The following is a 16,594-nucleotide window of genomic DNA, read 5'->3' on the forward strand; positions in this document are numbered from 1 at the left end:
GCAAGAGTCACAAAAGAATAAAGCGTGATTATCTGATAATGTCAAACCAATTCAATGAATGGTGAAAAATCCCATGTGTTTTTAGACATAAAAGTTGGTGTTCAAAAAAAACACTTAATATATATATCCATTATTACAGCTATTAATTGTTTTAGAAACCGGAGATGACTCAAGACCCTGCAATATGAATACAATAACGACAACCTTCAATATATAGCAAAATTTCTAAAATGCACCTTCAATCTTTAGGGCAACACATCATCTAAGGATACACACATTACATCTCAACATTAGGCCTGCCAAAGCCAAAAAGCTACAAGGCACCTCCACAGCACAGAGCTATTTAACACACCCTCGCTTTTTCACAGTACCTTGTAACAAAAATATGCAAGAGTTCAACACATAGTGACAACTCATCACACACACATGCCATTTTTTAAATGAATATATGTTTTCCACTACCAGATAACACTGCCCAGAGTTCTTGGACTGTCAGAGAAGACACTAAATGTGTTGCAATGCTTATATACAATACAGCTGTAGCGTTTAACAAAATATCTCTGCTTTTGTTGGTTGTCCTCTCCCTGCTTTGGGATTCCCCCCCCTCCCCCCAAAATAGTATTTTTGATCTTCGATGCAGGTACTAGGTTACAGAAAAGTGTCCACAATTGTTTCGCAATGGATGCTCTACTACTGCCTCTCTATTCCTTTGGAGAGGACTCCAATTGCAGTGAAAGTGTCTTCTGGGGAATTTCACATTGTAGGAAGCTACTGGAGTGAATGTTCTTGCCATTCTGGTTCATTTCAATGAAAGTCTACCAAAACAACAACTCGCATACAAACAATAGCTTATTTTAAATTTGTAACTGTAACCACGTCAGGTATTTTCCCTCATCCCTACCCCCAACTTGCTAGAAAGGCCAAAACAAAAAATAAAGTGAATTAAGTTTGGGTATCGGCAGATTGACAAAAGTGGTAATTAGCAGTGAAGGAAAAAGTGTTGGGTTTTTTTGGTGAACCTTAAGAGGTTTCTACTGAGCACTTACCTACATTAGAAAAATGGATTGCGATTCAGTTGGTTTATTAACTTACCTCAGACTAGCCACAACCTGTTTCCTACCCTGGACAAACTGCAGTGCCTTCTACTTCAAATAAGCAGGTGAAGGTGTACTCAGGTAAAAAGCCTATCCTTCACCTTGACCTGCTCTGTCAAGTTAAAAGGTGTTGCAATATATACACACTAGGAAAAAGGTCATGATTAGAAGAGGTTAATTAACACACCCTGGCCTGCAGACAAGCCCTTAGGAGATGAGCTCGCTATGTCCCTAATACACCCAAACTCTTGATACCAATGGACAAGAGCCAAAAAATGGAAGTTAGATATTCTAAATGGCTGTGAAAAGCCCTGCAAACCTATTGGACAGGCCCACTTCTTTGTCCTTAAAATAAAATTTGCACTTGTTAAGCAGTATTCACTGACTGAAGCCAGGATAGAGCTGAAAACAGGAACATGCTTCCTTTTAAACTGTTTCCATAGACTTCATTTTCTAGATGTATTTACAGCACAATTCCTGACAAAGAACAGAATGAAGCCAAAGGAAACACCACTGAAAAGCTGATGAATTTCAGAAATCTTTGCTGAATGAAACTGCTTCACCAATTAACATCAACACCCACATTTTAGTAACCTATTTAGTCAATATTGAAACAGCTACATGTGAAATGTTCTGTGATTAACATAATAATAAATACTGCATGGAATATCCAATTTACAAAAGATTTTTAAAAGTATTTGGCATTGGCCTAACTCTGCTCCCACTTAGTCACAGGTAAAAAGACTCCCAGTAACCACAATTGGAGCAGAGAGAGACCAATGCTGAACACTTTGGAAAATCCCACCCTACAGCTAGACAGGGAAAAGTAATTAATGCATTTAATTCTAAAATTCTGGAGTGACTCTGCACCACAGGCTCCCATTATTACATTGATATTTCTTCAAAAGATCTTCCTAATAAGAAGCAAGTGTTAAAAATATTTAAAACGCAGATACTGCTGTGTCCACTTCATCGTAACATACCAAGGGTCACATTTTTCAAATACGCCTCCACAACTGCACCTGCAAATATGCACTAGAGTGAACACACTACAGTAAGTAGTTTACAGGCAGACACACAGAATTTGGGGAGATATGTTTCCTAGGTGCATTTTTGAAGGGCCATTGAAAAAATTAGCTTTAGAAGTACATCTTTCAAAACAGCTGAACTTCAATTTGAAAAGTAAAATAGGAAAAAACAAATACAAGGTCCAGGCAAGACAGAGTATCTGGCATAAAATTCTAATTAAAACTATAGCAGCTACACTGGCAATACCTTGTACACCCCTCACTCTCGCCCTGCAGTACCTTGAATTTTTCACTGTCTGAATAATACAGTTGTCCTATCTAGTTTCTTTAGGCAAATTATGTCCAATTTAGTATTCTCTGTCTGGAGAATATCTGCCTGTCCTCAAAGAGATGTGGAGTGAAGTTAGCAAAACCTGTGGATTTTGTCCAGGCAACCTTAACTTGCACGATCAACCCTTTCTCAGAAGCTCCTCAGACACTGAAGTCTTGAGGTGAGGCCCTTGAGATGCCAAGAGGTGGGAAAGCAGGTCACATTTGCACACGGAATAACAGTTTCTGAACAAAGGCACAGATTTTTCTTCAACATCAGGAATGCCTGTCTTTATGCCCCACCTCTAAACATTAAAAATAACCATTACAAAGAAAACATCCTTCCTCCATTTGTGTTCACATTTCTCCATTTCCCTCTTAAAAGCAGCTTTTGGGTTTAAAGGATAAAAGGATGTTCAAGCTACATCTCCTTTTAAGTCTAATTTTAGCTCTCTTTTATTGATTGTGGGTGAAATGCCATTGACTTCACTGGGGCCAGGATTTCACCCTGAGATCCTGTCTACACTGGCGGAGGCATGTAGGCTACGTGTAGCTAGAAGCCACAGTGAAAGGCAGGCTGTGTCCACACTCACTGCAGTGTATAGTTACATGAGGCAGCGAAAGGCTCTGGGAGTGGGGAAAGGTTCCAGCAGATCCCTGCTGACGGAGCCTTTCCCCAGGCACTGCAGCAGGAAAAGGCTCCAACAGCAGAATGCTACACAGCTAAAAATGGCAGTGTTGATGGGAAGCACTGTTTGGGCATGCAGAGTACCATGCAATATACACCTTGGGTTCAGGAGTGTAGGGCACTCTACTCTATTCACCTAAGCCGTCTACACTGCTATTGATACCCATGCTAGCTGGGCGTGCAGTGAGTGTATAATACACGCCAATGCAAGTGTAGACTATCTCCCAAACGTATGTTGCAGAGATGACTAGTATGAGCAGTCCCAGGCTGTGATGCAGCCAGGGTGGATTTGATTTAAGTCAAATTGATTTAAATCACTTGTCAGGAAGACTCGATTTAATCATGGTTTTCTACATAAAAGTGCATTCTTGTTGGTTGTTATAACCTTAATACATATTCTTCACAACTCAGAGATAGATGTAGGTTTCATTTTTAGAAGGTACACACTATACATTTTATTTGATTTATTTTGAAAACTTTTCAGATTAGTTTTACAGCTATATCAGAAAATGAATGATTGTTTGGTTATTTCATTTACCAAAGGTAATTGAAGCAGATATTTATGAAGTCATTGGGAGGCGAACGATCTCCAATTCAACAGGTTAATCATTAATATTTGGAGGATTTTCTTGTCATGCTGTATTAGGAGGAGAACATCAGAAGACAGACATTTAAATTGTTTTATTTAACTAAAACAACGTTAAGTATTCTGGATTTTTTTCTTCAACAGCAAACATATAATATTTTAACAAAACAAGCATATGTCCCTCACTTCTCACATTTATCTCCAGACTTCTTCTCCTTGTCCAGATCTATTCAGCCCCCAACAATCTTCTACTCATTGAACTTTTGGAAACTTTGCACTTTTAGATTGAGGTAAGGGATTGACTCTGTCTACACAAATTTGCAGAGGGACAATATAGTTGATGTCTGTTATTTCTCACCTCTATATATTATTTATTTAAAAACATTTTTGCTGTTAACAAGCATGTTACCTCTGGAGACACAAATCCACAGTTTGAGAACTGCAAAACTAAGCATCTCTGATGGTATCTTCTAGACTGAGCACTGAGTCCCATTGGGTAGATAGAAAGATTAACCTAAATAATCTATACAGAAGCCCCTGGAACCCTATAAGATTGGGTCCCTAATCCATGAACCATTGGAACTCATTTACAAAACTTTTCTTAAACATTACATGAATATATTGTCTAATACTACAGAATTAGAATTTATAATCCCTATTCCATTATGAGATATCTTTGAGCTATAATGTATCTATCTTTAGATAAAATGCTTTTTGAGGAAAAAAAAATCTATCAAAAAAATCCAATTTAAATTAAAAAAATCCGATTTTTATCTACCCTAGATGCAGCCTAATTGGTTGGGAGGGACAAAAATAAGACTGAAATGCAATCTCCCTGAAATGAAGGTGTCTCGGTCACTTTGGGGGCCATTTGCTACAAAGCAATAGAAGAAAACACCTAATTTACTTTTCTTTGCTTAAGTTTGTTTTCATCCTCCCCATGTCATCATAACAGAACCATAAGCTACAAATATGACACCAACTCGAATCAACGAATGAAAGACTAAGTAGAAAATAAGCGAAGAGAACCAGGTAAAAATGTGCGGAGCTTACAGACAAATATTGTGCCTGTGTCATACATAGGGAGGACTGGGATTTTAAATACCCCACAATGATACCAGAATAATCTAAATTCAACAGCTGAACTGCAATTTAAATATTTAAACAGCCAGTTGCTGTAAATAGCTACGCTGGGATTCTGTTCTCAGGAGGTAAGAGATCAATTCTCCACAAGTCAGAGTACAGGATACATTCTTTAGCTCTGTTTCCTTCAACAGCTGAAATACAAGTCTCCTGCAGCAGCATAGTACTTCTCTGTCATCACTTTTATCATCTTATTTACATAACCCATTAGCAGGTGGCAGCAATACAATTAACTTGTTCCTCAGAAAGGTGTCCTCAAAAAGGGTCAGTAGGCTGAGACCGCTCAACTCTGCTGGGGTCTTTGTTTTGCTTTGTGCTGACCTCTCTCCAGTAATCTCAAGGTGGGAGAACCTTTATTTCTTATGTGATGAGAGCCTGGAAATCAACAACTAGTATGGGGCCTGGTTTTCAGAAAATGCTGAGCACCCACCCTCTGAAAAATCAAGCCGAAGGCCTCTCGGGTTGGACCACCCCAAAATTGTGACGTCCATTAGCATTTGTGCTTTTGAAAACGTAAACCTATTAGAGTCTAGACCTATGTCACCTGAGAAATCCGAGCTTTTGCAAGAACTGCACTAATAGCGCTGAACATTCACATCTGCTTTTGCAAGTAGTTTATGTATTAAATATGAATGAAACATACCGCTCCTCTGGAGTCTCCACATGAAATGTTCTTTCAATTACTGTAGTCCACTGGAGGCATCTAATGATGAATGTGTTTGGTTTAGGTCGTTCTGTCTTCATCAGCTGGCATTCTACCACAATCAAGGAAGAAAAAGTCATGGTACATAAGCAGGTTTAAATAATCATTTGTCTTTATTCTTATCTAGCAAACTGTTGCAATTAATCAGCCACAGAAATCTCTAAGTACTTCTTTAGGAGACATAAGACAGTTTGCTATGCTGATGAAACCAATAAATAGCTCAGTAGATAGTCATTTAAGCTTTGTTTGAATCTAGTTCTATTTAGAAAGCCTTCAGAGCTGACCAGCCGTACAGTGTAATGCCACTAAAGAGATCCAAACTCAGGTCCCACATTCCCCTGATCGTCAGGAGCAGAGCACATGACAGGGGCAGTTCACAATGGGTCTGATTATGGCATCCACTGAGGTTAATGGCAAAGCCCTCATCAACTTCAGTCACACAGGACTTTGAAGAAGTTAGCAGAGTGGGTTTGCAGTGCTTCTTCTACAAAGACCCGTGTGGCTAACAGAAAGATCAACAAAAGTCTCTGGAGGAAAGTACCTCCAGTCCTCATTACCTTATTATAAAGGGCAGATCACAGAGGGGCATTCCGAAAAGGACCTTCTTAGCTTAAAAAAAACACTCAGACAATGGATGTGCAGACACCCATGTTAACTCTGGTGACAGCTTTCACCCCTGCAGATACTGCAACACAATCTAAACTAACAATTCCACAGAAGTACGGATCATTTCATAACATCCAGAAACCATAAAGTGGACTCCTTATACCATCATTCACACACAGCACTTTCTTCACAAAATTATTTCTGCATCTCTTAGGATTGAAGTGGTCCTTTTTTTCTTTCTTTCCAAGCCACATTTAGTATTTTATGGCCATTCCTCATGGGACCTCCAAAGGTAATAACAAAATGTTTTTTAAGTACATCAGAAGCAGGAAACCTGCTAAACAACTAGTGGGGCCCCTTGATGATCGAGATACAAAAGGAGCACTTAAAGACGATAAAGTCATTGCGGAGAAACTAAATGGATTCTTTGCCTCAGTCTTCACGGCTGAGGATGTTAGGGAGACTCCCAAACCTGAGCCGTCCTTTGTAGGTGACAAATCTGAGGAACTCTCACAGATTGAAGGGTCACTAGAGGAGGTTTTGGAATTAATTGATAAACTTAACATTAACAAGTCACCAGGACCAGATGGCATTCACCCAAGAGTTCTGAAAGAACTCAAATGTGAAGTTGCGGAACTATTAACTAAGGTTTGTAACCTGTCCTTTAAACCAGCTTCTGTACCCAATGACTGGAAAATAGCTAATGTAACACCAATATTTAAAAAGGGCTCTAGAGGTGATCCCGGCAATTACAGACCAGTAAGTCCAACGTCGGTACCAGGCAAATTAGTCGAAACAATAGTTAAGAATAAAATTGTCAGACACATAGAAAAACAAACTGTTGAGCAATAGTCAACATGGTTTCTGTAAAGGGAAATCATGTCTTACTAATCTATTAGAGTTCTTTGAAGGGGTCAACAAACATGTGGACAGGGGGGATCCAGTGGACATAGTGTACTTATATTTCCAAAAAGCCTTTGACAAGGTCCCTCACCAAAGGCTCTTATGTAAATTAAGCTGTCACAGTATAAAAGGGAAGGTCCTTTCATGGATTGAGAACTAGTTAAAAGAACGGGAACAAAGGGTAGGAATTAATGGTAAATTCTCAGAATGGAGAGGGGTAACTAGTGGTGTTCCCCAAGGGTCAGTCCTCGGACCGATCCTATTCAACTGGAGAAACAGGTAAACAGTGAGGTGGCAAAGTTTGCAGATGATACTAAACTGCTCAAAATAGTTAAGGCCAAAGCAGACTGTGACGAACTTCAAAAAGATCTCACAAAACTAAGTGATTGGGCAACAAAATGGCAAATGAAATTTAATGTGGATAAATGTAAAGTAATGCACATTGGAAAAAATAACCCCAACTATACATACAATATGATGGGGGCTAATTTAGCTAAAACAAGACCGGAAAAAGATCTTGGAGTCATCGTGGATAGTTTTCTGAAGATGTCCACGCAGTGTGCAGAGGTGGTCAAAAAAGCAAACCGGATGTTAGGGATCATTAAAAAGGGGATAGAGAATAAGACTGAGAATATATTATTGCCCTTATATAAATTGATGGTATGCCCACATCTCGAATACTGCGTACAGATGTGGTCTCCTCATCTAAAAAAGATATACTGGCACTAGAAAAAGTTCAGAAAAGGGAAACTAAAATGATTAGGGGTTTGGAACGGGTCCCACATGAGGAGAGATTAAAGAGGCTAGGATTCTTCAGTTTGGAAAAGAGGAGACTAAGGGGGGATATGATAGAGGTATATAAAATCATGAGTGATGTGGAGAAAGTGGATAAGGAAAAGTTATTTACTTATTCCCATAATACAAGAACTAGGGGTCACCAAATGAAATCAATAGGCAGCAGGTTTAAAACAAATACAAGGAAGTTCTTCTTCACGCAGTGCACAGTCAACTTGTGGAACGCCTTACCTGAGGAGGTTGTAAAGGCTAGGACTATAAAATAAATAACAGCGTTTAAAAGAGAACTGGATAAATTCATGGTGGTTAAGTCCATTAATGGCTATTAGCCAGGATGGGTAAGGAATGGTGTCCCTAGCCTCTGTTTGTCAGAGAATGGAGCTGGATGGCAGGGGAGAGATCATTTGATCATTGCCTGTTAGGTCCACTCCCTCTGGGGCACCTGGCATTGGCCACTGTTGGTAGACAGGATACTGGGCTAGATGGACCTTTGGTCTGACCCGGTACGGCCGTTCTTATGTTCTATGACAGACAGCTTTAAGATCCTTCAAATTTGGGGCTGACATTTATCCTCATTAATAGCAGAATGGCTGCTGTAAGCTGAACAAACTCAAATAAGTTCAGTTAAGTAGCAATTTTCAGGCTATTTTAAGACTTTTTTGTACCTTGTTTTCTGAATTGCATTCAGCAGAACTCTAATTATAATAGAGTTCCTCCTTCTAATGGAAACCTCTATTACACAAATAAAAACAAAAAGGACCAAAGAAGAAGAAAAAAAAAGGGAAGAGTTTTTGAATGTAGCTGTTCTTGTTCCAGTATCGAGTCTCTAGCTCTGCGCTTTCTGAAAGCACTGCCTCACTATTATTTGGTCTTAAAGTTCTAAAATAAAATAAACTTCAGAGTAAACAAAAAGTCCTATAAAAAAGTCAAGACGACATCTCTACTTACTACTAAAGTTTCTACCAGGTTCCACCTTTAGTAAGATACAATTTAGAAATGTGTACTGTCATTCTGGATACATTCTGTTCTTAAGAGTATACACTCTAGCATTGTTAGACAAATTTTATTATTGTGAAAACTTAGAGTGCCCCTTTTTAAATTCAAGCCTTTAATTACCACATTGTCTGTAAAATAAAATATTTACAGCCAGTGTATTTGGGTTCTGTATTTCTGGCAATATATTTCATGCCTCATTTGCTGCTGAAATTATAAGCTTTTCAACAAGTCATTTTGCATTTTTTAATCACAAGAAAATCTATTTTTTCTTTAATAGCATGCTGAGGTTATACTGTGTCCTACTAAAGAACTGCAATAAGAAAAGAGAAAGTTTATTAATGAGTCATGGAAAGGTTTTCATGTGATAAATAGCACTTCCTCATTCCCTAGAAAAACGAACATTAAAGGACCACCACAAACAGATGCAGTTATGCTTTTATTATGCTGCACCCACCTCTACTGCATGTGTTCCTGTAGCTACCACCATCTTTTAAGGAACTGTAGTTTACACTGTATACTATGATAAGAGTTAGCGTGGTCCAGTGGATAGGACTGTGGACTGAGTTCTACCTCCAGCTCTGCAACTGACCTGTGGTGTGACCTTGGACAAAGTCACTTTACCTCTCTTTGCCTGTTTCCCCTCCTATTTTTAGTCTGTCTTGTCTAGTTAGACTGTGTTCTCTTTGAGCAGGGACTATGTGTTTGAACACAATGAAGCACTGATCTTTGCTGAAGCCTCTAAATACTACTGTATAATACAAACAAATAATAATACGTCTATAGCTAATGAGATTAAAAATTATGAGTTGTCTGCTATGTTTATCCTGAAGCTCAATATTATTTTTAAAAGACTATTAAATAAAAAAAAATTTACAAGTATTTAGTCAACGTCCTTGTCATGGACCTGCTTGCTAGACTACTTGATACTAGCTGAAAATATCTATTCATAGGTAAGGTAAATATTTCTGTAAGTCACCATAAAAACAAAAATTAACTACTTAACTTCAGCGTAACAAACTATGCTACGCTTTTCAATAGAGAACGAGACCAATTAAATATCAACACATTTCGTCTAAATCAGCACTGTCCATTGATATTTGTTAAGCTTGCTGATCCAGCAATCTTTAAAGCGTGCAGCAAGATGAATAATAGAGATTTGTCAGTTAATAACCACTATAATTCAAGTATGTCACACAGAAGTGTTTTGTTTGGTGAACAATATGCTGTCTAATTACCCTGCTCAATCATAACAGCACATATCACAAAATGCAGAAATCTTTATTTTTAACTTGCATTACACTAAAGTACTGTACCATACGGATTTTTAAAAAAATAAATCCGGTTACTACCCAATTTCCTCCAGACATAGCTGAGTCTCCGGGACTTTATTTTATCAATGAACCCAGGAAATACCTCTTTAAAAAAAAAAAAAAAAAATCTTTAAATCGGACACAGTGCTATTTGTGGTACTTTACAAACTACTCAGAATAGGTTGCCATTTTTTGTGTGTCTGTACAGCACCATGCACACCTATACCACTGCATAAATAAAAAGTTATTACTGGCCCAATGATAAAAATGTGATCTCAATCATACGTAGTATGTTCTGCTATGGAAAAAAAACCTCACACCTCCAATATCAGCTGAGGATCAGTCAGTCCTGTCAAATGGACCAATACCACTATTCCCCATTTGCAACAAAGTCTGTACTATAAACTGCAGCCTGTTTAAAAAAAAATGATGTAAACTATTCTCAAGAACCTCTTGATTCTTTCTTGGCGTTTGGTCTTAAAATAAGTAGGACAGAGAAATTGTTTCTAACAGGAACAGACACCAAGGCATTCAAATGCAAATTACCATTTTGTATTTGAAAGACACTTAGTATTATCCTAGTGACTTTCTAAAATGTCACAATATTTGCTTCCCTAGCACTTAAGCTAAAAGCCAGATTATTTGTGATGAAGGTGTCAAACTCTGCTCCCTATTTAATGACATCACGTTTTAAACCAATAATGTCAAGGAAGAATCCTTCGCTCCCCACTATTTTTTTTTTTTAATGAAAAAGAAAAAACTGAAAAGGACAGACAGTAAGAAGAGCAGTCTGGTGAAGAAGAGATGGTTTGAAAAGGCAAATAAGGAATGTTATGTCTCATACCAAGCCTTCTTTCTGTGCTACTAGATAGACCTAACCATATGATAGCAAGGTGCAAGTGAGAATAGAGTTCTGAATACCACCTTACGCCCAGAGTCAGCAAGGTATTTAAATTCATTGGACCTGGAGATTGCTGATAATGTCAAGTTATCTACTGGAATCTGATCATCTTGTGCAAAAGGTCCAGAACACTGATAATTCTTGGCCACAGATGCACAGTCCTGCCCATAAAACTACTACTAGTTTAGTCGGACGACTGCAGTTGTCATATACCCAATGCAACAAAATCTCATACTGAATATAGTCCACCCACATTTTGATGACAGGAAAAATAATCTGTTCCTTGTAGTAGGGTCTCTATTTTCATGTTAATTTTTTCTATACATTACCTCTTTCAGATGCATAATTTAAAGGAGGGTTATAATCTAATATGGAGATGTGCGTGATAATCAGAGATTACCATCAATACGAATTCCACTAACCTAAGCTGTTTATAGCAATAGAACTTATTTGTTATTTGCCTGCATGATCTCTGGAATGTTTTACATTATTTCAGAAAAGTTCTGCATGAACACTTATTTGCTATAAGGTCTCTTATCTCACCTCTCTTGGTAGTGAAGGAAAAACAAAATAAATTACCAATAAAAGCAGAGATCCAATCCTGCAAATCTATTGGGGTTGCATACTCAGAAGGATTAGGCATTAGTTTTGATGGAATAAATTGAAATCACCAACAAGTATTTTATGGGAGAAAATTTCCAAACCGTATCCTTGAACTACACAAACAGATGAATGGACATTTCAAAACGTAAAGTAGGCAAAGGAAACGCAGGATTTTTCTTTTTTCCTTTTTTAAATAAAGATAAGACTGATTTTACAGAAGCGGCTTTTCAGACAAGTTTTCATAGATAGTGATAGGATCAAAGCCCATTCCATCTGAAGCATGAGAGTCTAGAATTGATCCTAGGGTAGTGAGGGACTTGCAGATTGCAAAACTGTAGATGCAACTTATATTTCTGCACCTACTGTGCAGAAATGTGGTTAGTTTCGGACCCACCGTCTTATTTATTCTTCCTCGGGGGGGGGGGGGGGGAATCAAACTCTTCTCTGATACCATCTGCCACCTTCCTTCAGTGTGTTGTTCTCACATGTGTAGCAGGAGGTGCGACTTAGTCACAACAAAGCTGAAACACTCAATATTTGAGTTTTTGCATTTCATTACAAATATGAAAATGGCCCTATTTTCATTTAAAACCTTTTCTTCTTGAAGATTAAACCAGTTTGAGTGAAAACTGAGCTGTTTTCTAAGGGAAAACATGAAGATTTCCGGCAGCAGCAGAGTGTAATTTTTAGCAAGAGTAGTTTTGCCACGAAAAATCTGCAATTTCACAAGTTTTTGACAGAGAAATAGCCACCTTGTTGAATTTCACTAAATAGCAAACATTTGGAGTTGTAAAATTACTGAAAATAAATTGAAAAGTTTGTATGTAACACTCTGGGGCAAGCCTGTTCCCACTTTTGCTATTATTAACCTTCCCTGAGCCACTGCTAGCTGTGTGTATCCCACTGACAGAGTGAAAATTGTATTTTGGGCCGTGTTCTTCATCTGATACTTGCAAAGGAAGCCTGAGTTAACTTTATACATTTTGGCAGTCCCTTTACCCAACTACAAGCATGCTTCACAGACTACCAGACTCCAATCCAAGACAAATGAAAGTGGACGATCAGATTTGGGGGGAGAGAGAGGTGTGAGCAGCCTCAGAGAGACAAGACTGTAACATAACTGGGTCTCAAATGCCAACAGTATGCAGGTGATTCCCAGTTCTATTTGAAGTGCCAGAGTCCAGTGCCTCAATGACAAGTAGTTGAACAAAGATAAATCTGAGCAAGATGGAAGAGATATTCTAGTCTATATAGCTGTTTATACCATGCTCATCATTGTAGTATCTGAAAGCCTTCCTGTAGTGCATTAAGCAATGTGACTACACACTGGTCACGTGTTTGTTCTCTCACTCTCTCCCCGGAAGGAGAAACATGTGCGGACATGTGTTTTATTTTGGTAGGGTTTTTTTTTACAAAATAAATATGCCTGATGCTATGTGTTTGTATGAGAGAAAGCAAGATCAAAGAAGTGTGCCTTGTACTTGGAGCGGAAAGGGGTGAGATTTCGGTCTCCCACACGGACGACCTTTACTCTCAATAATAAGAGTTCCACTGGGCCAAAAAAGCGTAGTTGTCAACCATAGTCTTTGTCCCAGAGCTTTAGATGGTCTTTTAGGTATCCTGGGTCCAGGCCATGGAGCGCTATGAATACAAGGACCATGCCCATGAACTTGATTTGAAGCCAACAAAGAGAGTAAGACAGTTGTGATGTGTTCATGGTAGTTTCAACAACTAGTTCAACTACAGTCACTGCCTCAAGCAAAGAACTCTGCCCGTTGATCATCAAAATAGTTTGCAGTTTTGGGATCCTCTTGGACGTGGTCTACAGGGGGACCTGTATCTGTCTGGAAGATGCTCTGATACCATGACAACGAACTTGTTATACATGCCTAGACCAACAGGCTTGATCTGCCAAAAATCCTCAGAACTCTCAACTAAGGAATAAGTTAACCCCTTCTGAATGTGTTATGGAAGAAGAGCAGAAGAAAGAAGGCAACGCTCACCATTTTCAGACCTTAGCACTGACCCTTCCTAAATAATTACCATAAAAATACGGTTAGCAGCAACTTAGAATATCAGGGTTGGAAGAAACCTCAGGAGATCATCTAGTCCAACCCCCTGCTCAAAAGCAGGACCAATTCCCAACTAAATCATCCCAGCCAGGGCTTTGTCAAGCCTGACCTTAAAAACCTCTAAGGAAGGAGATTCCACCACCTCCCCAGGTAACCCATTCCAGTGCTGAAGGTGTCAACATTTTCTGGGTACATATCAAGTGCTTGAAAAGACTGTCTAGGGCTTTGTCTACACTACGCACCTTTTAGTGAACGGCTGTGCCATTACAGCCGTGCCGCTAAAAGACACGCAGTGTAGCTGCTGGTTGTCGGCAGGAGAGAGCTCTCCCACTGACAAAAAACTTCCACCCCCAGTGAATGGCAGTAGCTTCTGCTGACAAAGCGCTGTTCAAACCGGTGCTTTTCGTTGGCAAAACTTTTGTCTTGGGGGGCGGGGGGGGGGGGTGTTTTTACCATCTCTGAACAACAGAAGTTCAACTGCCAGTGTAGACAAAGCCTAGGATTTAATGGCTTTCTGCTGCTTTCTTTACTTTGCTGACCTGTAAGGAGAAATCAGCATAAAGAGCGAAGCATTATAGGCTCTGTCATTGCTGAGGTGAAAATACCAATAAAATCTCTCGTGGGACTGGTTTAGCAAGACAAAAGGCCTCCTAACGCACTCTCCTGTCATTCTGGACTGATGCAACTTGTGATAACATGCTTGTTTTTTATTCCCAGCCTCATCGTACCTTAAAATATAATAAAATAAGTATCCAGACACCTGTTGGGCACATGGGTACCAGGGCTGCCATGCGAATGGATGGCACAGAGCAATAATTCCCGAGACCTTCTTGTGTTTTAATAGGCCTCAGGAGGCCCTAGAGGAAATCTGATTGGAAATTAATTTTTGTACCTAATCTTTAAAAGGCATCTATCTCCTTCTAGATGTGCAAGCTCCCCCCTCAATGCCCACTGCTGCTCCTCAGGCAGAACTTCACTACCCAGCCTACCAGGCAGGGACGCTCAATGGAGCACTGTTTATAACAAATGCTGCATGATTCCATTTGTAAAGCTGTGGGGAGTGAGGTAAAATGAAGGGCGGACTGCATATCGGCATGAGGAAGATAGGCATTGAGAAAGAATAGCAGACAATAAGATGGAACGGAAGCCAAAACAGGGGAAGAACAGGTTAAAGAATATTTAAATAAGTTAGATGTATTCAAGTTGGCAGGGCCTGATGAAATTCATCATCGGGCACTTAAGGAACTAGCTGTAGCAATCTCAAAACCATTAGCTATTATCTTTGAGAACTCCTGGAGGACAGGTCAGGTCCCACATGACTGGAGAAGGGCAAACATAGTACCTATATTTAAAAAGGGCAATAAGGAGGACTCAGAGAATTATAGACCAGTCAGACTAACTTTGATACTGGGAAAGATACTGAAACAAATTAGTAAAGAACCAATTGTTAAGCACCTGGAGGATAACAGGAATAGGAGCAGGATAAGGAATAGCCAGCATGGCTTTGTCTAGAACAAATCCTGCCAAACCACCCTAATTTCCTTCTTTGACAGGGAAACTAGGGAAATGTGGTCTAAATGAAATTACTATAAGGTGGGCGCACACCTAGTTGAAAGACAGTCCTCAGAGAGTAGTTACCAGTGGGTCACTGTCAAACTGGGAGAGTGACTCTAGTAGGGTTCCACAGGGGTCAGTCATGGGTCCAGTATTATTCAACATTTTCATTAAATGACTTGGATAATGGAGTTGAGCGTATGCTTATAAAATCTGCAGATGACACCTCGCTGGGAGGGGTTGCACCCACTTTGGAGGGCAGGATTAGAATTCAAAACAATCTTGATAAAGTGGAGAATTGGTTTGAATTTAACAGGATGAAACTCAATAAGTGCAAAGTACCTCACTTAGGAAGGAAAAATCAAATGCACAACTACAAAATGGGGAATAACAAGATCGATGGCAGTACTGCGGAAACATCTGGGGATTATGGTGCATCACAAACTGAATGAGATACATTAATGTGATGCAGCTGTGAAAAAAGGCCAAAATTCTGGGGTATATTAACAGGAGTGTTGCATATAAGACCAAGGTGATAATTGTCCAGCTCTACTTGGCACTGGTGAGGCATCAGTTGGAGTGCTGTGTCCAATTCTGGGGGCCACACCTTAGGAAAGATGTGGACAAATCGGAGAGAGTCTAGAAGAAAGCAACAAAAATGATAAAAAGGTTTAGCAAACCTGACCCGAGGAAAGGTTAAAAAATCCTGGGTGTTTAGGTTTCAGAAAAGAAGGCTGCGGGTGAGGGGACCTGATAACAGTCTTCAAATATCTTCAGGGCTTTTATAATGAGGATGGTGATCAATTGTTCTCCTTGTCCACTGAAGATGTGCAAAAAGTAATGGGTTTAATCTGCAGTAAGGGAGATTTAGGTTAGATATTAGGAAAAACTTTCTACCTACAAGGGTAGTTAAGCTCTGGAATAGGCTTCTAAGGGAGGTTGTGGAATCCCTACCATAGGAGATTTTTAAGAACAGGTTGGATAAACACCTGTCAGAGACAGTCTAGGTTTACTTGTCCCTGCCACGGCACAGAGGGCTGGACTTGGTGACTTCTCATGCTGCCTTTCCAGCCCTATATTTCTACGAACACGGTAAAGGATCTCCAGGAGAAGGGAATTCTATTCAGTTTCTTCTGCCACACCCTTGCTGGGGTGCTTGAGTGCAGTATCAGAGGCATAATTGGGGGTTCTTATGTGTGGCAGCAGTAGGAAGAGCACCAATTTCTATTATTCCCTGAGCACAGAAATTCTCTTGGTGCCCTGACACACAATTTTGATTTAAAAAAAAAAAAAAAAAAAATTG

The 16,594-nt window shown here is 39.4% G+C and overlaps 1 protein-coding gene across 1 annotated transcript in view; it reads right to left on the bottom strand.

Annotated features, from left to right (window-relative positions):
- The window catches only part of AKT1 (AKT serine/threonine kinase 1), a 128,830-nt gene that overhangs the window by 63,547 nt on the left and 48,689 nt on the right, over positions 1–16,594 (bottom strand). Inside the window, exon 4 of the mRNA XM_054026570.1 lies at positions 5,492–5,603. Within this exon, the coding sequence (XP_053882545.1) occupies positions 5,492–5,603 (112 nt within the window). The remainder of the gene's footprint in view (positions 1–5,491; positions 5,604–16,594) is intronic.

Source organism: Malaclemys terrapin, chromosome 4 (assembly GCF_027887155.1).
Source record: "Malaclemys terrapin pileata isolate rMalTer1 chromosome 4, rMalTer1.hap1, whole genome shotgun sequence".
NCBI classification, from domain to species: domain Eukaryota; kingdom Metazoa; phylum Chordata; order Testudines; family Emydidae; genus Malaclemys; species Malaclemys terrapin.